This window comes from Hyperoodon ampullatus (genome assembly GCF_949752795.1).
Source record: "Hyperoodon ampullatus genome assembly, chromosome: 14".
Lineage (NCBI taxonomy): Eukaryota > Metazoa > Chordata > Mammalia > Artiodactyla > Ziphiidae > Hyperoodon > Hyperoodon ampullatus.
The window spans coordinates 30,654,115-30,680,071 of NC_136927.1; the positions used below are offsets into that span (position 1 = coordinate 30,654,115).

The 25,957-nt window shown below is 51.3% G+C and overlaps 1 protein-coding gene across 2 annotated transcripts in view; it reads left to right on the top strand.

The window, feature by feature from the left end:
- Positions 1-25,957, top strand: part of CLEC16A (C-type lectin domain containing 16A) — a gene marked incomplete at both ends in the record, with an annotated part of 206,270 nt that overhangs the window by 98,278 nt on the left and 82,035 nt on the right. For both annotated transcript variants that reach the window (XM_079719268.1, XM_079719269.1), the window contains one exon: positions 7,017-7,137. In XM_079719268.1, coding sequence (XP_079575394.1) covers positions 7,017-7,137 — 121 coding nt within the window. The remainder of the gene's footprint in view (positions 1-7,016; positions 7,138-25,957) is intronic.

Genomic DNA, 25,957 nt, shown 5'->3' on the forward strand with positions numbered 1-25,957 from the left:
CCCCATCTTGCAGAGGGATAAACTGAGGCACAAAGAGGTCAAGTGATTTGCTCAAGGTCCCCCAGCTAATAAGTAGCAGAGCCAGAATTCAACCCAGGCAGCGTGGCCATTCTGACCCCCTGCCAGCCACTGCCGCCTTCATTGTGTTTATTAGCCCCACTCCTCAAGGAATCAGAGTCTAGAGGGCGAGGTGGGAAGAGGCAGCGCCAGTCCATGGGCCAAGGCCGTTTCTAAAGGAACGTGGGGTCAGGTCCCTAATCCTACCCGGGGAAGGAGGTGGAGCAGCACAGAGGGCTGGTCCTTGAGCCGAGACTGTGGGGAAGGGCTGGGCAGCTGGGGGAGGCAAAGGCCCAGAAAGACGTGGCACATTCCAGCACCGCCGACGAAGAGGGGACCGTGGCTGGAGCCCACCATGAGGGAGGCTACGTGGGAAGTGATGGGGCTGGGAGGAGCTGAAGGAGGCAGTTCCCAGAGGCCTTGGAGCCCAGCGAGGACCTTGGCCTTGTTGGCTGGTTCCTGGCATCATGTCCTGCTGGCCTGGGGCAAACGATCTTGATCCACAGGAGAAATTCAGGGGTGAGGCGTATGGCAGAGGGAAGGTTGCTTGGGCTTTGGGGTTCCTGCTCCCTTCTGAGCCACTGTCTCCTCACCCAGAAAGCAGCAGTGCCTGCCCTGCCAGCGTCCTCAGGAGGACTCAGCAATAAGGCAGAAACACAAAGGCCAGAAGGTGCCTGAGGCTGGGGTTCTTCCTCCCTCACCCTCACATCTCTCTTAGTTCAAGTTCCCAGGACTGTGCTGCCCACCTCCCTTGCCCCAGATGGGCTGCACGGCCCAAACTGCTAAATGAAGCACAGGCAGAGCCCCTGGGACGTCTGGGCTTCCCTGGGATCGCATGTTTGGCCTTCGTCTGTCCGGTGAGTTTATAAAAGCAACTCTCGGGCTTCCCTGGTGGCGCAGTGGTTGAGCGTCCGCCTGCCGATGCAGGGGAAACGGGTTCGTGCCCCGGTCTGGGAAGATCCCACATGCCGCGGAGCGGCTAGGCCCGTGAGCCATGGCCGCTGGGCCTGTGCGTCCGGAGCCTGTGCTCCGCAACGGGAGAGGCCACAACAGTGAGAGGCCCACATACCGCAAAAAAAAAAAAAAAAAAAAAAAAAGCAACTCTCAAGTCCCAGCATCCGTGGGTTTAGGGCCAGGGAGAAGGTGGCAAGATGAGATAAAAGGGGGCTGGCCACCTCAAAGCAGAGTCATCCACCTGAGAGAAGCTTCCCTTTGTAACTTCCAGGATCCATTTCTGAAGGGGAATTTTGACCCCTCGCCCCAGTCCAGTTCCTGATGCAAGGCAGCTGTCTGGAATCCTCCAGAAGCTTAGCTCCTCGGCCCATTTCAAACATCAGAACACAGCAGTGTGCTTTGAATTTGAGCTAAAGGAAGTGTATGGTTTAGCAAGCAATTGAGGGCTTATGTGGTTTGTTTCATGTTCTTTGCTTGTATCCAGAGAACATTCCATTTCGTCCTGTTGGATTCAAAGGTTTTCCTTCCCTTTTTTTTTTTTTTTTTCCTTCTGCCGAGTATAGACTTTTCTAACTTTTAGGAGGCTGACCCTTTTCAGAAACCCCACCCTTTATTTTCCTTAAGGACTTGTCAAAGTAGTTCAAACCACCCTCACTGGTAAATCATTCCTTCATACGTTCGTCAAAGAGCCGCTGGACTCCTGAGGGTGCAGGAGCGAGCAGGGCATGCGGCCCCACCTCGGGGCCTCTCATCGCATGGAGAGAGGCAAAGTTTATGAACAAGTGTGATACCAGGCTGCAGTGAGGGCTCTGAAGGAAAGAGGGGGCACGGCTTTGGAGAGAGTGATCAGGGGAAGCTGCTCGGCCAAGGTGACGTCTGAGCAGAGGCCTAGAGAGTGAGAAGGAGCTAGCCAGGCAAAGAGGTAAAGGAGGCACTTTCCGGACAGAGGGAGCAGTAAGTGCAAAAGCTGCGAGATGCAGAAGAGTAAGGCGAGTCCAAGGAGCGGGGTGACTGGAGCGGAGCGAGGGAAGGGGTTAGGAGAGGAGGGTCAGAGCCTTGCAGACCACGGGAAGACACCTGGCAATAAAGTCATGTTTTCCCTCTTGCCTTTTGCAAGTTACACCATTTATCCTATCATTCGACATATTTATCAAGCATTTTCTAGGCACTGTGCTAGATGCAAGAATAGACAGAAAACAAATAATATAAAATAAGACCAAAATAGCAAGAGTGCCACTGAGCCATCCCAGCTAAGAAGGGAAATTCATGTTGAAATGAGGTCACAGGAACTACTGGCATCTGATGAGGACGTGCATGCAGAACCTTGGACTTGAGCCGGACCCACCCCACATGGAAGGGCAGTTGAGAGAAGCAGTTAAGAAAAAACACAGACTCACAGACCAACCAAGGTTCAATCCCAACTTTAGCTGTGTGACCTTGAGCAAGTTACTTAACCTCCCTGAGCCTCAGGTTCCTCATGTGTCCTGCCTCTCAGGTCTTGCCCAGAGTAAATGGGAGAGAGCAGCTGTGAAGTGCCTGAAGAGTGGTAGAGCATTCTAGCATCTTGAGTGGGAAGGAAACCTACTGAAGCTTAATGCTAGAGAAAAGAGAGTTAGGGAGAGGACTTTCTGGTGAAAGTCCCAAACTGAATTTAAGCCACTAGCCATCTTTTTTTTTTTAAAAAAAAACATCTTTATTGGAGTATAATTGCTTTACAATGGTGTGTTAGTTTTTTCTGTATAACAAAGTGTATCAGCTATACATATACATATATCCTCATATCTCCTCCCTCTTGCGTCTCCCTCCCACCCTCCCTATCCCACCCCTCTAGGTGGTCACAAAGTACCGAGCTGATCTCCCTGTGCTATGTGGGATAGCTAGCTTCCCACTAGCTATCTATTTTACATTTGGTAGCCATCTTTATGGAGTAACCATGGAAGCCATTATGAAATAAAGATATTTGCATGGTTTTATTTGTCCCTTCATTAGTTCTGTGTCCCTGTTCCCTCGTAAAACCACAAACAGTTTTTGTGTTTATGGCTATTGACATTGAGGAAATAAGCTATTTTGCTTTTACTCTTTGAATGTATATTACGCCTTAAAGAAAATACAATAACATCTCATGAAGTTTCCAAAGTAGGGGGAAAGAATTTCCTGTGATTTCATCACCCTAAACAAACAATACATTTTGTGTGTCTTCTCCCATTTTTGTTTGCAAACACATCTTTTCATGGTTGCGTGAGGCATGGACCCATGGACTTGCATTCATCCTTGCTGCTTTTCTCTCTCCATTGTAGAGCAAGAAGTTTTTCATACAGTGATACAGTTTTAATAAGCCTAATTTCTTACTGCTGCATAAAAAGTTTATCTGGTGACTTTTGCCATAATTTACTCAGGCATTTTCCTGCTGTGGACATTTTGGTTGCTCCCAGTATTACATTATTTTCAACTAAACTGTAATGAGCAGCTTCACAAATACAGTGTTTCCTTTCTTTTGGCTTATTTCTTTAGGATAAGTTCCCAGAAGTGGAATTTCTGGTTCAAAGGGTATGAGTATTTTTTTGTGTGACTCTCTACATATTGCCAAATTGCTTTCCCAAAGGGCTGTGCCCACTTTAAACTGCTTCAGCACTCTTTTAAGAATGACTGACTTCCACGGCCTCAGTGGGCTCCTAACCTGAGCGACTGTCGCCTGAACTCATCAGCTTGCACACGCAGCACGGGCAGCGGGAGAGAGGTCTCGGACCAAGCATTGCTCCAGGGCTCAAGGTGTCCTCTCCACCATCTCCCACCCTGTGATCGGGGTGGTGGGCACTCCATTTCCAGAGCTCCAGCCCAGGCTCGGGGGATCCACGTGACTCGCCTGACCCCAGGATGAACCAAGGTCTGTCTGACTCGGAAGCCATCCCCCACCCCACTCGTGGGGCTCTCCTTGCCAGGGCTTACTCCCAGCTGCGTGGAAGCAAACCGGAAAAGTCTCTTCTTTATGTTTGAGCTTGGTCAGCCATCACGCCTTTCCAAATCTAATCTCTTCTTCCAGAATCAGTCTTCGTATCGTTCTATGAAAGCATCTCAAAGAATAAGGATGCCTTTTTCCTTTTCAGTAATACTTTTAAACTTGCACATTTATTTAGCAAAGTCAAGAAAAACACTCAATAAAAACCTGGGCCCTAATCCTTCAGTCTTTTGAAGGCAAAAGCATGTGGTTAGAAGAACACAGACTTCGGAGTCTGGTTATTAGTTGAATCACCTTGGGCAGGCTACCTAACGTCTCTAGGCTTTGGTTTCCTGTCTATAAAATGGGAACCATGCAGGGTTGTTAAAAGGCTCGAGCGAGGTGACACAGTACAACCCTCACCTGTACCTGGCAGGCCATGGGTAAACAGAGGGAGCAGTTATTGTTTTAGAGGGCAGTGGGATGATCTGATGACCCTTATCCTGGTATCTCACCTTTCTTTTGTGGATTCTCGGAGTTGTGGGGCTGGTCACCATGCCTGCCAAACCCCATAGACGCCCATGGGAGCCCCGCTTTTGCCCAAGTGGAGTACTTGGCCCTGTGGGAACATGCCCTCACATTCATGGGTGTGGGCTTCTCACATGTTCTTCCTTCTCTTAGGAGTTGGGGCAGGACGCAGGAAAAGTATTATTGGGGGTGTTCATTTTGTTTTATATTTTTAATTATTTAATTATTGTTATTATTTTGTATTCCTGGAAATATCTTCCATTTTGTTACTTGAAGAGCAAAAGCAGATGTTTTATCAAAAAGGTCTACCTTAGGAGCCAAATTCCAGGCTCCTTTAATGTTGGAAGGTTTCTGGTTTTCAGAGTGATCGGGCTGTAGCAAGCCACACACGTTTCTCCTTTCTCATCCCCCAGCTTTGGTCCTGCTTGATTTCTTTGCCTTCAGAACTCCGAGATGAATGGATTTTTGACACAGAAAAATCCTTCTTCTGTTTTATTTCCTTTTTCTGTTTTATTTCCCCTCATCTCCGAGGTCAGGGCTCCTTACTTGAGAGCTCAAACAGCCAAATAGTTTAAGTGACCACCCACATCTTGGGCTTTCTGCACTTGGGCTGGGTTTGAATTCCCTTGTGTATATGCCTAAGTGACACAAGTATCAAACATTCCTGGTTTCAGTCCCCACTTCACCTCTCTCAAGTGTGAACTTGATCGCCCTGCCCCTCTCAGCTCCATTCCTTCCTGCTTAAAATCTTTACATTGCAATAAGGTGCCTATGTTGCCTGGCACGCAATTGGTGCTTAATAAAGAAAACCTGTGTCGCTGGGTTTATAGTGAAACTACAACTCTTTTTCTTCTGATTATTACAGACGTCTTTATGAAGACTGCACTTTAAAACGTTAAAAACAATCCGATCAATGCCACCACCACCACCACCACTATCATATAAAAGCTTATCTTTTCTCTAGTGCTTCTGGTTGACAGAGGAATACCTGACCTCAGAATAGGTCCAGGAGATAGGACTGTTCTTCCAGTTTTCTGCATTAGGAAATTAAGTAATTGGCCCAAGATCTCCTGCCAGTTCTGGGCCAAGGCAGGATTAGGGTTTAGAGGTGCCCACGGGCATCCTGGTTGTCTGGGTCATCGGGAGCCAGTGCAAGCCTGGCTCTTTGCAGGCAGTCATCTGTCCCCCCCGCCTCTTGCTTTGGGAGGCACCTTGTCTTATGAAGGGCAGCCTCCCATCTCAGTGACCCAAGCCTACAGCCTCAGAACTTGGAAACAAGAGGACCCAAAAGCGGCTGCGTGGCTCACCAGTGGCGACAGTGGTTTGTCCCCGTGGCCTCACCATGCCCAGATGTTGAGTGGCGGGAGTAAGGGTGGCTGCCCCTTTACGGACCCCGTGCTGGCTGCTGCCCCGCCAGGATCATCTCAGAATCTCCCAGCAGCCCCGTGCGGTAGAGACTCCCGCCCCCATTTCACGCAGGAGGGAATGGAAGTTCGTGGGGGTCAGGGGCCTTGCCCAGCGTGGGGAGCTGAGAGTCCAACGCAGACCTGTATGTCTGACTCAGGAGCCGTTTCCCTCAGGCAGGCCCACCAGCTACGAGTCAGGGAAAGTGGCCCAGAGGCCACCTCCCCTGTGACTGCCCCTCCCCTTCCTGGCCTCTTGTTGGTGGGCAAGTCAGCCCCAATCTAGGACTCAAGGGGAGGGTACCTCCAGAGCAGGCTAACCGCAGGGTGAAGGCTGCTTTCTGCACAAACTTGTCTGGCTTCCAAAGCCTGGGATTCTGCTTTGTTTCTGTTCTCTGGAAATGCCTGCTCACACTGGAGTCTGCCAAGACTCCTCCTCGATGGGCCAGGAATCCCTGTGCTGATGGGGGCCACCTCTGTCCCCAGAAAGCTGGCTGGGGAAGTCTGAGGGGCTCTCGGGGCACTGACATCACTGCACACTTGCCAGGTGCCAGGTCCTCTGCCCTGTCAGTGGCGCAGCCCCTGTTGTAACGCCAAGGGGCCGAGGCTCCCGGGTGAAGGGCTGCTGGGTCTGGCCATCCCTGAACCCCACCAGCATCTCACCTTCTGTCTCCCTCACCCCCACATTCAGTAGGTGGATCCTTGAAACACTCATGATTTGGATTTCCAAATTCTGTGCTGGTTTAGTTGGAAGACACCTGGTTCTTGCCCTCCGTAGATGTGAGCCGGGGGCAGGTCACTTGGCCTCCTTGGATCTCAGTGCCTCATCTGCGAAGCGGGGCTGCCTGCTGAGCAGGGGTGCCATGAAGGTCACATGACACTAGAGGAAAGGTCCTGGCAAGAGACAGGTGCTCAGTGAGGTGAAGTGGCCCAAACCTGAACCTGTGGATAATTGAAAACAGGGTGCATCCTTGATTGTTTTTTATCTTGGCTCTGAAAGCACCAGAACCATGATACTGAGAGGGGGGCTTTATTTTGTTTGTTGTAAATCAAGAGTCACTGTGTGATTTCTCCATATGGAGCATCTCACCAAAATGACTTCAGTTTCCATCTTCTCTCTCTCCGAACTGTTGGTCCAGGCCATCCGGGTGTTCTTCATGCTCCGTTCCCTGTCACTGCAACTGCGAGGGCAGCCCGAGACCCAGCTGCCACTGACGCGGGAAGAAGACCTGATCAAAACGGATGACGTCCTTGATCTGAGTGAGTTGGTGACCCCAAGTCACGGTGGTGGGGGGTGGGGCACCACCAGGCTGGCTCACGCGTCGCTCGGAAGGTCATGTGCGACCTGCATGTTGTACTGGGATTGATTCGTGACCGTGAGCTAACAGAGTGTGCTTGTCACACGAATCTTTTGAAGAAAGGGCCCTAGATCCTGGGCACCTTGAAGTCAGTCTGTGGGCCCTGCTTTCTGGAGACCAGTGGGCGCTGTGCGGGGGTTTTGCTGAAAGGTCTGTGCACAGTGATTGGGGTCTCAAACGGGGGTGGGCACAGCTCCAGGATCCCTACCCTCCGTATAGTCATAGCAGCACCAGTCTGATTGGTTTTGTGTATTAAAGGCTGTCTGTATGATTTTAATGAGGATTCTAAAGGATTCTGCTGCTAAAACAAAGAAAACTTTCAAAAATGCAAATCACCAGCATTTAGGTAAAGATGATGGCTTTGGGAGCCAGAGAACCATGTGCTTAGCCTGCAACCCTGGGCTTCTTGTTTCACCACGCAGTGCCTCCGTGCTCTACTCTGCAGTGTGAGGCTGAGACTTAAAGGAGACAGTGGGTATAAAGCCTGGTCGTGCTCCCGTAACCCTTCTCATATTCACAGAACTCTCTTTTTCCTCTCTTTGCTGTGGGGCACGTGCACACTGTTGGGCAAGATAGTTTTTTGTTTCTTAAAGACATTATGATATTTTAGGACTCTTTGGTTATAAGAGACAGAAAACCCAACTTAGACTAGCCTAAGGAAAAAGAAAGGGGAATTCGCTGATAACCACTGTAAAACCAGAAGTAGTGTTGCCTTCAGGCATGGCTAGATCTAGGGACTCAAGCAATGTCACCAGGAAGCTGCCACCCTCCATCTCTCAGCTCTGCTTTCCTTTGTTCTGGCTTCATCCTCCAGAGGGCTCTCACCAAGTAGTGACAAGATGGCCAAGATCTGCTGAACTGGCTAAGCAGCGCTGACAGAAACAGAGCTTCTCTTTCCCTATAACTTTTATAGAAGTTGGCTAGGCCAAGGTCTCGTGCTCAGCTGTGGTGCTGGGAGGTGGGACCTGTTCCTTTTGAACCCCATCACCTGGGGGTGAGGAAGGAGGGGGCCCTCAAAGGAAAATCACAAAGAAGAGATGGGAGCTGGAGAGGCAGGAGCAGCAGATGGCCACTCTGTAGTGTACAGTGATGAGAGGGCCCTTGTTTTAAATCAGCGTTATTGAAATATAGTTTACATCCAATAAAATTCACCAAGTTTTAGTGTACAACTGAATGAGTTTTAACAAGACTCATTCAATTGTGTGACCAGCAATTATGATATCGACCCTCGAGGGCTGGCTTTTGAGCCAGGTACCCCTGCTCTGCTCTGTATTCCCTCGAGCAAATGATTGAAACCACCACAGCTTCTGTTTCCTCACCTGTAAAATCAGGATGATCTTCCTTACATTACGGGGCTGTTTTGAGACTTGAGTGAACTGTAATATGAAATAGAATATGACCGAGCATAGCGCCTCGCATATGCTCAGGAAACCGGAGTATTACCCAATAATCAAATGCGGTGGTGCCTATGAAGAGCAGGGCATGCTGCCTGACACACGGAAGGTTCTCGGTAAATGATTATTAATGGGTTTTATCTGATTGTCCGACTCCTTTTTCTTGCCTCCTCTTGGTTTATGCTCTTTTTTCCTTCTGTCTCGGAAGAACAAGGAAGCTACATCCCCTCTGCTCTATGCCCATCTTTGGCCCTTTTCCCCCTTGAGAAATGGTCACGGGGTTTCTGTAAAGGCTTAAATTGATGGAATTGGCTGGAGAGACCCATAAACCCATCTTTCTCTGATTGGATTCAAGGAAAGAGAGAGAAACAGTGTGCTTTAAAGGAGGCCACTCCATCAAGGCAGCAAGAATGTTTGCATCCGTGAAATGGAATTAAATTTTATGCTGGGAATTCATATTCCCTCCCTCCTCCCGCTAGGAATGGCCTGCTGAAACAAAGGTTAAAAGTATTTCACTTATCAATTTTAATTGATTAGATTGCTAGTTGAGATCACTTAACTGAGCCTTTTTGGGTAGTTGGCCATTAAGAAAGTAATGGCTGTCTGTCTTTACCCAGCCTGATTGCAAATTATGTCTTTGCTAAAGAGGGTGCCGTCCAGAAAATACTATGAATTATGGATTTTATGAGCATATGGTACTAGAGTAAGATACGCATGTGTTGACTTTTCTTTTTGGTGTTTATTCTTAAATGCTGGAGCTTCTCACCGTCCATTAGGGAAAAATAAACATGCTTTGCACTTCACAAAATGCCTTCCTGTGTATACTAAAGGTAGGAAACCTCCTAATGTAGGTGAAGGCATTCGTAGTTGCTGAATGTTGGGGCTGGGCTTGCTTCTTATGAGACCATGTTTTGTCTCCCTGAAGCTTGAGGAAGCTGACTCAAGGAGAAGTGTTTGGGGGTTGGTCAACTTTTATCTAAGGTGATAGGGTCTGCTTAAAGGAATGCCAGCTCTGCTGCAGGAAGAGACGTTAAGTGTATTTACTAAACTTGTCACACTTTGATAAGAAACCAGAGCATAAGAGCCCCCAGAAGCCACCCCACATGTCCAGCAGCTGGCCGGGGGGGTCAGGTATGTCAGGTGAGCTCTGTCAAGGTGGCTTCCAAAGAAGAGCATCAAAGAGGCCGTCACGCCTTTGGAAAAAAAGTGAACTGTGCAGAAAGCCTGTTTCGTTTTCACTGGAAAGAAGTGTGATGTGGAGAGGAGGTCAGGACTGGCAGCCATAAAGGAAGGAGGGGAAGGGGAGGGAGGGAGGGAGGGAGGAAGGGAAGGGGGAGGGGAAGGGAAGGGGGAGGGGAAGGGAAGACTAGAGTAGACTTGACTAGGTAAAATCGATTAGATTTTAGAGGCAACATAGAGTCTCTGTACAGGCTTCAGCTTCAGTAGTTTTTGCCTTGTGCTAAGCCTCATTTCCTTGGCTCCACCATTTCTCTTTGAACCACCCCTGCTCCCCGCCGCCCCCAGTGTGTTAAAGCAAAGGGAAGACGTCATGTTACTGCGTCTATAAATACTTCTCTCTAACAGTTAAGGACTTTGGGTTTCTCTCCTTGATTGAATTGGTTGCCACCGTTGCAGATGGTGAGCTTCCCCAGCCCCGCCGCTGCTCTGGGTGGAGCCCGGAGACGGGGCGCGCTCTCCTGTATTCCGCCCACCTGGCCTCACTGACATTTGATTTTGCAGCCCCTGCTGTAGTTGGAAGCAAGCAGCTTTGTGACCTTGCTCAGGGTCTTAATGCTCGTGAGGCTCAGTGGCCTTGCCTTTAAAATGGTTCTAAAAGACCTCGCGAGGAGGGCTGTTGAAGATCAACAGAGATGACGTTCATGAAGCACGCGACGCCCAGCTTGGCGTGGAGCAGGTGCTCGGTGAACGAGAGCCGGCGTCCCCTCCGCAGCTGCTGAATGAACGAGATAGGATTCATACTGCGGGGTGCTGAGGGGCTGGCATTTTCTGCTTTGACAACATTTTGAGGAGCACATCCTGAAATATTTAAATCAGTTCATCACTTGTATGACGGCGCCGTCTTGGGGGGGTAAGAAAGATGGCTCTGGCTGCGTGGGCCCAGATGAAGGGCGCTGTACCGCATCCAGGCATCCAGGAGGGCGGGGCACTCCTGCACAGTCACCGCCGGGCCTACTGACCGACAGCCCAGTAGTGTTCTGAGGACAAGCAGAGGAGAAGCCAGTTTCCTGCCTGTCTGCCTGCATCCAGATAACATGGGCAGTGACAGTAGGGGAAATTCCCCCATTACCCAAACACCCAAAAGAGATGCCAGGCAACCGCCAGGCATCCTCAGGAAGCATCCACGTGGGCACTTGACATTTACATAGTTGTAACCATACCATTTGCGGCACGCACCTAATCTTGTATTCTGGTTTTTTAAATCCATTCAGCGAAACCCATCCATTAATTCAGCTACTTACTGAGCACCTGCTGTATGCCAGGCACAGTGCTGGGATCTAGGATGTCCTAGTGAACTGAAGTCAGACTTGGTCTCTGCTCTGTGGTGCTTACAGTTGGGGGCAAGGGGAAGGGACCATAAACAGGTGAGGAAGTAAATACTAAAGGCACAATCACAGGTTGATCGAGGTGGCTCTGTGGAGGTGATGAACAGGGTCCAGGGCTAGAGAATAACTAGGAGAAAAGGCCTCATAGGCTGGCGAGGGAAGCCTGTCTGGAGAGGCACAGGCAAGGAGGGACCAGAAGATTGCCTGACAAAATGCAGAGGTGAGGCCAGGGAGTCCGAGAAGATGTCAGAGCGGGAGGCGAAGGCGAGCGTGAGCTTGCTACGGCCTCCCAGAATCCTGGAGGAGGCCTGTGCAGCCGGCAGGGAAGGAGCAGGGGGAGAGGGGCTGCGATGAGCAGGATCTCAGCTCCAGTGCAGGGGGAAGCCATCAGAGGGTGTCCACGGGGACAGCATCCTGAATGTGCACTTCTAGAACCGGAACTGCTGGGTCAGACGGCAGAGGGCTGTGAGCCATGTCGAGGGTCTGGAGAGGCCATGTAACCTAGCGGTTATGAGTGTGGGCTCGGGAGCTACGCTGTGCCGGGAGAAATCCCAGCTCGGCCCCTTGCCACCTGCCACCGTATGACCTTCAACGAGTAACTTAATCTCTTGGCGCTTCAGTTTCGTCGCGTGTAAATCGGAGCTGTTGGGAGGAGTCAGTGAGTCGGGATATGTGGCGTGCCTGGCACAGTCGTAGGGAGGCCAGTTAGGAGGTTGTGACAGGGCCAGTGGCAGTGGGGAATGAGGCGTGGGGACGTAGCCTTCCCCCCTGCCACGTGGGAGTAGGCCGCTCCATCCTGGGGGCAAACACCTGGGGCTCTTCCTTGTCTCCCCTCCTTCTCTCAGACTCAACTTCCTGTTGGTCAGCACACCTAGGCCGCGCTTCCCTCCAGATATATCCGGGATCTGACCGTCTCTCCCAGCTTGACCCCTCAGTGCCTGGCTTGCCGTCATCTCTCACCTGCACAGTTGGCAGCAGCCTCTTAACCGGTCACTGGCTTCTGCCTGGTCCCCTACAGTTTATTCTCGACACTGCGTCATCCTCTTAACACATTAAGTCAGATGACGTCCTTCCTTTGCTCAAAGCGGCCTCCATCCCACTCTGACGAAGAGGAGAGATGTTTACAGGGGCCTATGAGGCTGGGCATCACCCGATACCACCTGGCTCTCTCTGCATCCTTGCTGTTCTTCAGACACACCAGGCATGTTCCCACCATGGGCCTCTGCTCTGGCTGTGTCCCCGCCCCCCCCGCCTGCAGACCGCTCGTGCCCCAGAACAAGCACAGCTATGGCACGTACAAGGCTCGCGACGCCCACATGTGGCAGTCGTACTCCAAATTCTCCATCTACGTTTGAATTCTGGACCAAGCCCCACTCTCTTTATTATCCTCTTGTTAATGAATGTGAATGTGAATGTTATATATTCCCTGTTTCCCCAGTTTCCAGCACTCTGTGTGCTTCGTCCTAACGCCCTTGCAGGCGAGAGCTTTTAGACAAAGTGGACATCTCTGGCTGTACTCATCTGAGTGCCTAAAGAGTCGTTTCCAGCAGGAGTATTGTGAAGCTCCCTAAGCCAGTTATGTGGTTTGATTGTAAGTCCGTGAAAATGTGAGCTCGTCGATTTGCTTCTCTTGCAAGGCCAAGGCTAGTTTTGTGGTCCTGTCAGTTCTGGAAAATCCTCTATGTTGCCTTATTTTGCTGATGGCCCAGTCACTGTCATGTGCCTCATCTTGGCAAAAATGAGAAAAGAGCATAAATAGTAAAGACTCTGAAAGACAAACCCAGAATGCCGGACATTTAGACAACTTTTCACAAATGGGAGTGTCAGGGAAGAGCAAACAGAATGGAGAGGGCCAGGGTACTGTTCTAGATTACTGAAACAGAAGAGACATGACAACTGTCACTTGAGATTGGATCTTGGATTGAGGAATAAAAACAAAGTAGCTTTAGAGGGCTTTTTTTGTGAAATTGGAAAAATTTGCACATAGATTGCAATTGGATAACGTAATCGAGATCAGTATTACCTTTCTTGGGGGTGTTGATGGCATTGTGGTTCTGTGGGAGAATGTCCTCGTTCTTAGGAAATACAGGCTGAAGAGTTTAGGGGTAAAGTGCCATGCTGCTTACAACTTCGGAATGATTCACAAGATAAAAATGTGTGAGTGTGTGGGTATAGTGAGGGAGGAAGCAAATGCCACTAAATATTAAGCATTGATGAATCTAGGTTAAGAGCATATGTGTGTTTATTGTACTGTTCTTTAAACTTTTTTGAAAGTTTGAAATTTTTCAAAATAAAAGCTTAATGAAGTGGGAAGAGAAATCAAGTCCTTGAAAAGTCCAACATTTAATTAACAAGGAGTGTAACGTTTAGGATTCGGGGCTCTGGATTCAGAAAAACCTGGGTTTGAATCCCAGTTGTATGGCCTTGAGCAAACTAGTTAATCTCCCTGAGCCTCTTCCTCATCTGTGAAAGTGGGGAGATGATACTGCCTGCTTCAGAACTGTTCTGTTGATAAAGAGTGAATCCACCAAAAATGCTCAGCATCGTCCTCAGTGTGCGAAGGCTTTCCTAGTGGAAGCAGTCATTAGCATTCTTCATTTGGACTGCACACTGGGCGCGGAATGAGTCTTCCGAACTAGCAGGTGCTCTTTAGGAGTTCTGAGAAAGCAAAGCCTCGTGACTGTTTCCGTCCAGGGGATACACTGAGAAGTGGAGGAGGTCACACAAGCTTGTTAATTGGATAAATTTCTTGAAGAGATGACTTTCAGGAAAGTGGGTGCCCGCTAACTGGAGAAGAACTGAAACCTGTAGGGGAGGCTTGATTCAGACCCAGATGGCTCCTCAGGGACAGCTTAGTTCAAGCATTCAGGCCTGGGGCTCCGGAGAACTGGTTTGTTTTGTGCTGACGCTGAAGAGGACTAATGTTGTTAGCATGAAACCCGAGAGGCAAGTCTGGCTGTGGCATTTGAAGTCCCATCTCAGGCAAGTGTGGTTTGGGGGCTCTTCGGCCTGCACTCCCCCACCGTGTTTTGTCTTTAAAGGGAATACGGTCCATGCGTGGTCTCTTCACATCCCCACCTGCTGACTTGGAACCACTCCTGACCCTGCTCCAACCCCAGGGCCAGGGGGTCAGCAGCCATCCCACCTCTGCAGCTCTGGCCCCTCCCCAGCCCAGACTCTCTGTGCCCAGTGTCTTCCATGTGGGATCCCAGCCCATGGCCTTGCTCCACATTGGTCCATCTACCCTGCTGCTGTGTCTGAAAGGCAAATCTAGCCCACACTTGTAGATTTAACACATCACTTTCCCCACTTGTAGATTTCAGAGCCCCTGGCCTTCCACCTTTGCCTTATGTCTCCCTGCATCTGAGCCCACCTGCCTGTGGTGCTGCTTGCAGGTTCCTAGACACAGCCTTCCTGCCATTCCCCTCTGCTGGGCCTTTGCCCAGGTGGCCCCTCTGCCAGGCTTACCCTCCCAGCCCCGCTCCCAGCCTCCCTCCTCCTCAGTGCTGGGTTGGGTAGCCCTCCTCCTCCACCCTCCCCAGGCACACCTCAAACATATACTTAGCACTTTGTTTTTCTATCCCTAGTACCTGGCACAGGGCCTGGCACATAGTAGGCACTCAAAGAAGGCTTGTTGGATTGAACTGATTAAAGCTTTAGCACTCTCTTAAATTATGCATAAACACTTAAGACACTTTCATTAACATGAAAGTGGCATTTCTAAAGGTTGTCTTGAGTAATTTGAGGCAGTTGGATTGTGAATTGAAAGCATGATGTTTGTTCATCGTTACCATAACATTTGAATAGTCAGGTTCCCAATGCAGGCTTTTCCCCCCATGTTGAAGTATACCAAGAATCTTAAACCCACCTTGGTATTTTCTAAAAATGTAGATTGCCCTAATTTCAACAGTTGAGCTATTCCAAATCATTTTACCTAAGGGATAACATGCTGCTCTTTTTTTCCCTATCCTTCTTTGAAACTAGAACCCTGAACTAGACTGATCAGAAAAAGTCACGTTTGAATTAAACCACCAATTCTCTAAGGAAATGGAAAACATGGAATTAACAGCATTTCCCCCCGCCCCCCACGAATTAGGCTGCTTCTCTGTGTGCTTGATGAATAATGTTGCTGGCCCCTTTTCAGAAATGAAGTAGAAATATGGAGAAATGAAATTTGTATCTTATAAAGTGACTGGAAATGTGATTATAATACAGCTGTCAGTTTTGTTCAAGTGGAAAATTTTAAAGTAAATCCAGTTGCAGCATTATTTGGTTCTTTTAAAGCAGAGTGATGTAGCCGTTTCCTACGTATTGATTATTTGATTGGTACCTGTCTGCTGGACCTTTTTTTTTTTCCTCAGTAGCACTCATTGATGTGGTTTAATGTATATTCCTGTAATCTTTCCCTGTTTTATAAACTTACAATCATAATTGAACTGCATTAGAGAGACATGTTCTGCTGAAATCACAAGGTCACCTAATGGCTGTGCCCTCTGTTGTTGGTTATGTATTAAAGTAGTCCTAGACAGTTCTGAAGAAGACAAAAATTATTATTTCTTCCCTCTACAAAGCAGAATTTCTAGATTCCGTTCTGTGCATTGGGGAGATGAGGTGTATGAGTGTAGAGACTGGGTTTTGAGCTTTCTCCTTCTTTGCCTGTTAAAATGATGGTTTCTGCTGAAGGCACTCTACAATTTAAGTATTCTTTTTCCAAACCCCAGTCCTTCCCAGGCATTTGAAAATGGGGCCACGGTTTTGATTTCTCTGATCACAGGGGACCTGTGGCTTAGATTTGCTAAATGAACATCTGAGGCATGTCACACCCTTGGGAAGTGGTTGCGGCCACATCTCAGGGCAGCCGGGAGAGTGGATGGGCATCCAGGTAGTGGTGGGGTCCCAACTTTAGCACTGTCAGACTCTGTGTCAGACATGACCATGTCCCCCAACCTCAGATCTCTGTCTGTACCTCACGGGAGAGATGCTGCCTGCTGTGCTGAGCACAGTGCTTGGCGACTTTATGGGGCCCAGCCAGCAGAGGCCAACAGAGTAGCCCCTCGTACTTGACCATCTTTCCCTGTCAGCAGATGGAAGCTTGGTCCTTGTAGTCACTCAGGCCAAAAGCCTTGGAGAATCCTATCTCCTCTCATCCCTTCAACAAAGCTCTGCCAATTCTGCCAGTTCAGGCATCAGATAGATCCAGAATCTCACTCCTGCTTAGAGCTTCAGCGCCTCCACCCTGATCTGAACTGTGGAAGCCACCCTGTGACTGACGTGCATCTTCCTCCACTGCCCATTCTCCCCTCTCCTTCGTAAAGTGGCCCCTCCAGAGTCCTGCCTGGGCTCTTCAGAGCCTGCGTGAAGAGGCCCCCGCCCTCCTCCCCCTTCTCTCCCTCCTGTGCTCCTCCAGTCACAAGGCTCACAGGTGAGTCCTGCCTTGGGCACTGAAACCAACCTCCATGATTACTTCTGGCTGATGGCAGAGCAGTGGCAGTGAGCTGCCACAGGAAACAGAAATTCGTGGGGTAGTGGGGTTGAGGGTTAACATTGAGTTTCAAGACATCCCTCGCTCCAGCCCGCTCGGCGAGGCTGTCTGGGACTCTGCCTACACAGGCCTCCCCACCCCGAAGCCGCCGGTTCCTGCTCACCTCCACTGCCCTGCCTTGCCGCCAGGGACCACACAGGATCCAGTGACTGCTCAGGCCTTGGAGCGGAGTGTTGGCCTCTGGCCCCGCTCTCTGATTAACCACAGAACCCCCAAAACAAATCTCTGGGGTGACTGAAGCAGCGACAGACAGTGTGACCTTTACCAAAGGTCTGTGACAGTCGCAGGCTCCTGCCCTGAGCCTGCCATCTCCCTCGGTCCAGGACACCGGTGCCACCGTCTCCAGCACCTGTCCTGCTGCCAACCCTGCTCTGCTTTCAGCCAATCCTCAGCCTCCGGCCCACCCCATCCCCCAGTAAAGACCAGGAATGGGGGGAAAGGGACCAGCACCTTCCTCCACCTCTTGCTGAGGAGGGAGACGTGTTGCATTCAGATGAGGCAGAAGTACTAGGAAGGTTGACACCTAGAGTCCTAAGTATGTTTTGAAGTCGAGGCATGGGAACCAACTGGAATAACATAGACTAGACCATTGAATCTGCCTTAAGAGAATGTCCTGATTAAAGACTGAAGGAGTCCCATGAGGAGGATCGCCCACTTCCCAGCACAGCAAGCCGTCTGCACTGATTTTTCCAATGAATGTCAAATGTAGTTTGCTCTGCTGAGCTTTCGAGAAATGTATGGAGTACTGATCTTGGGACATTGAAATGCTTAATTTGTCATTTCCACTTTGACCTGCCTGGAAATAGAAGCGAAAATTGGTTTGCCGTGCTGCCCTGCCTGTGGCTGCATATCAGAGGAACTGCCCTGGGGGTGGCTCACTTGCCCCTAACTCTGCAGGCCACGGTGGGGACAGAGCGGGCAGTCTCTGGCCCAGGGCTCCCTGTATCAGAACCTGCCACGTGCCTCAGAATCACTTCAGGAGTTTCAAAAACTATCTGTGCCCAGACCCCACTCCAGAAGGTTCTGATTCACTTGTTCTGGGGATGGGCCCTGGCCTCTCTAGTTGTAAGTGCTCCCTAGAGGATTCCATCGTATAGCCAGTGTTGCAAAACATTGGGTTAGACAGAGTGAGGAAGTTTCTGGAACTTAACACTTGGTCTCTGCTTTGCTGATCTTCATGAATTCCAGTTCCCTCTCGGAGCTCTCCTTGCCCACCTCCTAATCAACCGGATGTCACCAGGGAGGCTGGCTTTGTGGCATGATGCAGTGGCCACATCTCTCTCTAGGTTCTGAAGTCCACTTGTCAGGTGGAAAGCTTGTGCCGTGCAGGTTATCCTTACAGATCCCTTGGGAAGGTGAAGCGTAGCAGAGTCACGTCCCTCAGTGAGCCAACACAGCTGGTCTTCACTCCAGGGCTGAAACTGACCTGTCCTGAGCACCAGAGAAAGAGGAGGTTGGCTTCCTTCTGTGAGTGCGCAAGTCTTTACCTGGGAGTGTCTCGCTGGGCACTGGGAGGGGCCCCTAGGATAGAGGCAGGAGAGCCTGAGGACCCTCGAGGAAGGCACTGAGTCTCACCTGCCCCTCAGGCTGTGCTCCTTCAGTGGGGTGGCAGCCAGAGCAGCCGCAATATCTAAACTTACATTTCTCTCCCCACTCCCTTCCTGAATGCAGTTGAGTTTGTGTAAGTTAACTGTGCCTGCAGTGTGCTTCTGCCTTAGTTGAAGGCAGATCACGTCACCTCTGCAGCCTGGGGCACCTTGTTGGAGAGACGAAGCGCCTAGTGACCGGCTGGGCCTCCTAGACCGCCACCCCAGCCCAGCCCTGCTGCTCCATCCGATGCATGCGGGCTGGGCGAGAACCACCCTTGCCGACCCAGCAGTCTCTGCAGCACTGAAGCCCCAGCCCATTCCTAACTCTCCAGGTGTCCTGGACCAGCGCCAGGCCTGGAAACAGCCTGCTCTGCTTCAGGCACAGTCGTAAAAATGCCTTGGGAGCAGACAGCCAGACCAGGAGGCTCAGGAGCCATGGACTGAGCCTGTCTTTCCAGGTCTCCCCACTGTTTAAATTGTTTTGCTTATAATTGAGAGCTAAACGTCCTCATCCCATCGTCCCTTCCTTCCTCCCTTGGCCTGCTCAGGGCCGCCATTTTTTTATACCAGGTTCAAGGTGAAGTAGACCTTTCCTCTCCCTGCCAAATCCTTGTGCAGAAAAGCCCCATGCAGCTTCCTGGTTTTCAGTTTGGCACATCCAAGTTATCTTTTGCATTCATCTGTTTCATCACCCGTACCCAGGCCTTTGAATTTTATAATATGCTTTACATTTTTCTAAGTGCAGTCGGGGTTTTCCAGAGCTGTGCAAAGCCAGGAAATAGGCATGTCATTTAAATAACTCCAGTTAACCTTTAGCCTGTAACTGGTGCCTCATAAAATGTGCCTCCCTCCCAGTGATGGCTTGCGTTCTCCAGAGCAGCAAAATTGTTGAAAATCTACCGCTTTCTCTGTTCCCCGCTGGGCCCCCTTCCCTTTGCTCCCTTCAGCCCGTTGAGCCCCAGCACCAGACTCATACAGAGGAAGCTGGAGGTAAAAAACATGAGGGCCAGGCAGTGTCTCCTGAAGGTTCTAGACTAGATTTATTCAGCCTGATGGCACTCCCTGAGGTCTCCCTGGCCCCTGGCTTTAGCTCTTCCCTTCGTGCTCAGCATCCTCTGCTGGATCCCACAGGAATGATAATAGGTGCCACCTATTGGTCCATTTCCTTGGGCCAGGCACTGTTGTAAGTATTTGACATGGGTTAACTAATTTAACCCTCACAACCTGGCCAAGTAGGTCTTGCTATTATCCCCATCTTATGGACGAGGAAGCCAAAGCACAGAGAGGTAAAATAACCTGCCTAGGGTCACACTCTGCCAGGAAGTGGGGGAGCCAGGACACACACACAGGATTCAGACCACAGAACTTGAACACTTGACTCTGGGCTACAACCCCTCCATCCATTCACTTACCCACTAACGTGTCCATCGTTTACAGAGTGGTAGGCACTGCCAGGGTGCTAGAAATGACTAAGACACCGCCCTCCCTGCAGGCAGCTGGTGGCGTCCTGGCAGGAATTACAACAGCAGATGGATAATGGGTGCTTTGATGGGAACTGCAGGGTGCAGTGGGGAGAACAGGGGGGAGTTGGGCCTTGGCTGGGGGTGGGGGTGAATAGGGACAGGAATTGCTTCTGAGAGCCCCAGCCATTGAGCTAAGTGTCGTTCTGAGTGGGTGTTCAGCAGGCAGACAAGCTGGGCAAGAACGTTCCAAGCAGGGGGTATCCTAAGTGAAGACAACGTGGGTGGCATGGCAACCCGGTCATACCCTGTGTCTAGAATGTTGAGTGATGTGTTTGTTTCCTGTGGCTGCTATAACAAATTTCTACAAACTTAGTGACTTAAAATGACACATTTATTATGTCACAGTTCTGTAGGTCAGAAGTCTCACTGGGCTAAAATCACTGGCCTGCTTTCCTTTCTGGAAGCTCCAGGGCAGAATCGTTTCCTTGCCTTTTCCAGCTTCTAGCTGCCTGCATTCTTGGCTCCTGGCCCCGTCCTTCATCTTCAAACCAGCTGCGGTGGGTTGGACCATTCTGATATCCCATCACTCTCACCTCCTTGTCTGCCTCCCTCTTCCACTTTTAAGGACCTCTTCTGATTAGACAGGGCTCACCCAGATAATCCAGGATCATCTCCCCATCTCAGAGCCATTAATTTAATCACATCTGTGATATCCCTTTTGTAAGAAACCTTCACAAGTTCCAGGGACTCAAGTATGGACATCCTTGGAGGCCATTATGCTGCCTACCACGGGTGGGATGTGGAAACTGGCAGCAGATGGGGCGGAGGCCCTGCGTGACACCCTGCAGTTAAGGAGTCCCTGAGAACCAACAGCAGATGCACCTGCTAGGGACAGCTACCCCTCAGGTGCTCCTGGGTTATGTGACCAGACCTCACCTCCCACCACATCTTCCAGAACCTTCAGCCCCATGTAGGGCTGAGGCATGCCCGGCAGGGCCCCACTCTGGTGGTACAGGTTAAAACTCTTCTCTCCATGCCTCCCCGCTTCCTGCCACCATCCCCAGGTGGTCCCTGGTCTCTGCCCACTGACATTCCCCAGGTCCCCTCCCCCGGTTCCAGCACCCAGCCACTTCCTGCCTTTCCTGCTGGTCTTTCCTTCCTCTGGGTTCCTGCTGCCGAGGCTCTTCCTGTGGTTGGTGTTCTCCCAGGCAGCTCAGTCTCCCTTCTCCCCAAAGCTCTCCTTTTGACCTAAAAGGTTCCAATGTCACCGTCCGTGGCCATCTGACCCCCCGAGTCCTGGACCACCACACATACACACACACACACACACACACACACACACACACACCCCACCACTCCCTCGGGTCCTTAAACCACACACACACACACACACACACTCCCTCGGGTCCTTAAACCACAGGGGTCCTTATGGTTTCTTCCCCCGTGCCATTAGTCTAGGATAGCCGTGCTAAGAGTGCGGGTTCTCTCCAGCCGATTTTGGCCAGGAGGAACTTTAATCAAAAGCCCCTATTGGGTTTTGAGAAGGACCTTTTTCCAGGAAAGGGTTAGAGTGTTCTGGTCATTAAATGGTCTGTGGCAGAATGTTAGTCCTTGACTAAAGTAGCTGGCTGTAAAAATGAAATAAAATAAATGTGTTTTGGTTTTTTTTTTTTTTTCTCAAGAAATGAGAACATTGTTGACCATGATGGAAAAACATTCTGATTCAGGCCTTAAGTATATGTATGAGAATTGAGGTTTTGCAAAATGGTTCAGACACCTCCCTTGATTTTGATAGCTCTTGTTTAAAAAAACAAAACAAAACAACACAAAACCCACCATAACCTTAGATACTGTGTGTGTGCACGCGTGTGTGTTTAGGTGTACGTGTGTGCGTTCGAGCACCTGTATGTACATAACAGGAAAGCACAGTGGCTTGCTTTATGGAATCCACATCCACTGATTTACAGTCACTCTCCCCTCAGGGCCAGGGACCTGTGCTCATGGGTGGTGCCACTTCCCCACCCAGGCCGCCCCACCCCTACACGCAGGTCCAGCTTTCACTTCCTCCTGCTGGGAAGACAGCGTTTCTCCTGAAAACAAGCGACAGCCCCCACCCCACGCCCTAAATGACACCGGGTGACACCAAGACAGGAACTCATTTGGGTGAAAAGTTGGGAATTAAAAGTGAGACTGGACAAGGCTTAAATCCTGATGGGTTTCCGGGTGAGTTGGGAATGAATAGTGTGTCCAGATGGCCAAAGGGACGACGACTCTGCATTGGCTCCGCAGCCATTTACTGAGGCCCTGCTACGTGCCAGCTGGGCCCGGGCCGGGCACTGGGAATAGAGACGGGGGGGCCCTGCCTCTTCAGTCCCCTTCTACAGCCTTCCCTCTTCTCTTGAAAAGAAAGACACACTCTCTTCCTAAGGCCAGACTCACGTGCAGCCGGGTCCAGGGTAGCAGGTCCTTCCCACCTGAGATCTAAAGTTTTAAAATATCCATGTTTGGTGAATCTATATGCTGGTTTTGCTGTTTGGTTGTGTGTGGGTGTGAAGTTGTATTGAACTCAGAAACTTGTGGGAGGTGGAGAGTCAGCTGCAGATGGATGGCTTCCCTGCCTCGTCAGGGAGAGAGTGGGAGCTCCCCATTGGGGTCTAAGGGTGCAGCTCCTCCTCCAGCAAGTCCTCCGGCTTATCCTCCTGGCTGTGACCCCTGGAGAGCCTGGTCAAGGGCTCTGAGACATCCTGCAGACCCAAAGCCGCTGAGCAGGTAGGGGTGGTAGGAGCTGCCCCTCATTGGCAGCTCATCAGACACCAGGCACTGTCTGAGGGTTTATTGCAGACGCCTCACCCCACAGCCTGGAGGGGCCCAGCCAGCACCTGACCCCAGGCCCGTTCTCCTCCAGTGCCCAGGCTCCCACCCGCCAAACCCCACCACCTCCTCTTCCATCCTGGGTCACCCAACTCCTTCAGCCCTGAAGCCTTGTTCCTCCTCAGCACAGGTAATAACGCCTCCAGTTTCTCCAGTGCTGGTTTTGGTCGATGGTGGCGCTTGGAGACCAGAATAAACACGAGGCCCTGGTCCAGGGTCCCAGCCCTCTCTCCTGACCTGGTGACCCTCTCCTGCCAACCTCCCCCTGCCTGTCGAGCTGCTCTGTCGGCTGGGAGGGCCAGGCAGGCCGTCTGAGGGGAACCTGTTGCAGAGCTTGCCTCGGGAGAGGGCAGGACAGCCCTGAGCTGCCTTTGCCTGTGATAACCTACCAGGATGGAAACCAGTGGTGGTGGGCTTTTGGCCTGGTCAGGGGGAGAGTGTGGGGAACACAGGCCCCTGGTCTCTGTCAGCAGCACATCTAAACTCAGCTCTCCCTTGCTGCTGTTGCTGTTGACCAGCAGAGTCCAAGGCCTGAGCCCTCCAGGGCCACCATGCCTGCACAGTCGGGCCCTCAGCCTGCTCTCCAGCTGCACCACCCACCTTGGGTCCTGGCCACATCGCCGTCTTTAGTTTCCCTGACCGTGCTTCTGACCCTCGCACAGGCCAGGCCCCTCTGCTTGGGACACTCTCTCCAGATCTCTCTCTTCACTGCGTTGGCCGCTGTGTGTAATTTTCTGTTTTCGTGCTGCTATTTGATTCATGTGGGCACCAAGCTGCTTGGGGCAGGAACCCTGACTCTTTTGTTCACAGTTGAATCCTAGGGCTGACAGCGTAACGGGTCCTTGGTGAAGATTTGCCGCAGGTGAATGAATGGAAACAAGAGAGTGGCTTAGGGTCCAGCCTGCAAATGGGGACACTGACTTTGTTTTCAAAAAACAGACAGTGATTCCAGGGGCCAGGGGCATACTTGGGGACCTCTCCGTTCTGACAGCATCTGACATTCTCCCTGGCTTTGGGTTGGTCTCTTTGCTCACTGGGAGTTAGAATGAGATCAGGACTGGATTTGACGGCCCAGCATTCGTCTTCTGAGCGTGCCCAGCTGTGTGAGTCATCTCCATTGTGGAGGGAGGCAATCTGAAACTCTACAGGTCAATCGATGCGTCCAAATGTGTAGTAAATCACACCGCGCTCTACCTGGTGCTGCTTCCAGTCCCTTGAAATGCCTGCCCTTGTGCAGCTGCTCTGAAAGACACTGCTTAGGGAGAAGCAGCCCAGGCACAGATGGTGACTACCTCGAGGAAAATTAATACTGTGCCATCAATTCCAGAAGCAGAAAGGGCCCGTGGCCAGATGGCTGCGCATTGGCTGGAATAACTCAGGGCGGTTGTGGGCCCTGGTTTGGGGAGGCGCCTCCTGGTCCCGCCTATAAATCAGCGGTTCTTCTGCAGATAGCAAACAGATGGCTTTGCAGGGGTGGGGGAAGGGAGCCGGCTCCAGAGCCCCTCTTCCTGGGAGCCTTTTATCGTCGTCGTCGTCTGAGGGGTTGAAAGGCCCCTCTTCGACACCTGTTCCCAACTGGGGCCGAGCTCCGGACTCGTTCACAGACGGGGCTGAGAAGCCCATATCCTTGTCCCTGGTGGGATCGTGGGAAGGGGCTTTCAGCCTGGTTGTCAGAGCAGAACATGACAGGCGCATTTTCATGCCACAAGCCTTAGTTGGATGGTCAGAGGGCACATCCATGGCTTATAAAAGACAAACGGTGTGGCGATTTTACGGAAGGAGAGAGAACGATCACCTCAGATTGAGTCCCCAGGGAGGGAGCTGCTGGGAGGCAGCAGACTGGCGATCACAGCCGGGCTCAGGCCAAGTCCCAGCTCTGTCGCTCCCCACGAGGCCTCGGTCGCCCTCTTCATCTTTACAAGTGTCTGTTTTTCCATCTGCAACATAAGGATAAGGAGGCCCAACAGCATGATATACGACTGCAAAGAAGATTTGGTGAGAAAATGCATTTAAGACCATTTGGCACAGCGCCTATGCGTTACAGGCAGTCACTGCGTGCTGTGATCTTGGGTTGCCAGACCCAAGACCAACCTCGCGGCTTACTCTCATGGTCTGTGGCCCCGAGTGCGGGGTGCCGCTTTCTCCAGGTCGGGCCGGGCTGCGCTGCAGGAACAATGAACCTCCGTTCCCCAACATGGTGAAGGTTTATTTCCTGCTCACGCCGCTTGTCCCACGTGGGTCAGCGGGGTGACGGAGGCTGCACCGTCCCGTAGCTGCACCGCCTGGTACACCCCTTCTCACAGTGAAGGGCCGGGAAAAGCGAGAGAGCTGCTTCAGCCAGAAGGGCGAGCTTTTTGCTCACTGTCTCTGTGGCCTCACCAAACCGACAGAGGGTGGAGAGACAGTGGAGGGTGGGGAGATGGGAGGGCGTGCCTGTTTGGTACAGTGAATGTCTCTGCCGTGCTGGTGAATACACATCCTCTGCTTAATCCCTGGGAGCCTCTTAGTTCAACAACTGGCAGTTGGGGGACCAGGAGCACCCAGGCCCACCCCCCCTACTCAGCCAGGAAGAAATCTGAGGGACTGACCATGAGGGAGAAGCAAAGACCGGAGCTGAAAGGCAAAGGGAAAATCTCAGCAAAAAGGCTCGACCGATTTCAAGATGTTAGCAGGTTCTGGGCCGGGCTGAGATGGGGCAGGCCCGCTCGGGGCGCAGGGTTCACGTGCAAATGCTCACGTCCCTAAACCATCACTCTCGCTGGCCGACCATCCGGCACCGGAGGAAGCTCCAGAACTGCCCTTGGGTCCCCCCCAGCACTGCCACCAGAGAAGAGGGAGGCCGACAGAGCATGGACACCACTTGACCATCTTGGTCGGCTGCCCCTGCAGGGCGTCAGCAGTGTGTGGACTGAGGGAGATAATGACACGGGTGGCAAGGCTGAAGCCTAGGAGGCGGAAGGGCCGGAAGGGGCTGTGGACATGAGGTTTGGGGCCTGGCTGGCCCGGGCCCCACTTCCAGCTCTGCCAGTTGGTGGTTGTGTGCCATGGGAAGTGACCTCACCTCTCGAGCCCTCTGTTGCCTCCTCTGTGATGTAGGAAGAATAATAAATCATGGGTACTCAACCGGGATGTCATGAGGATGAAACAAGGTAACGTGTGTAAAGCACAGAGCCACGGTTTGCTGGCAGTGCACTGTTACTATTATTGCTGTTGTTGGTGTGCTTGTTTTTGAAGAAGATTTGGTCTGAGGAACTTCTTTGGTTTCTGGGGTGTGCACACAAGCCCCAGAGCCAAGGATG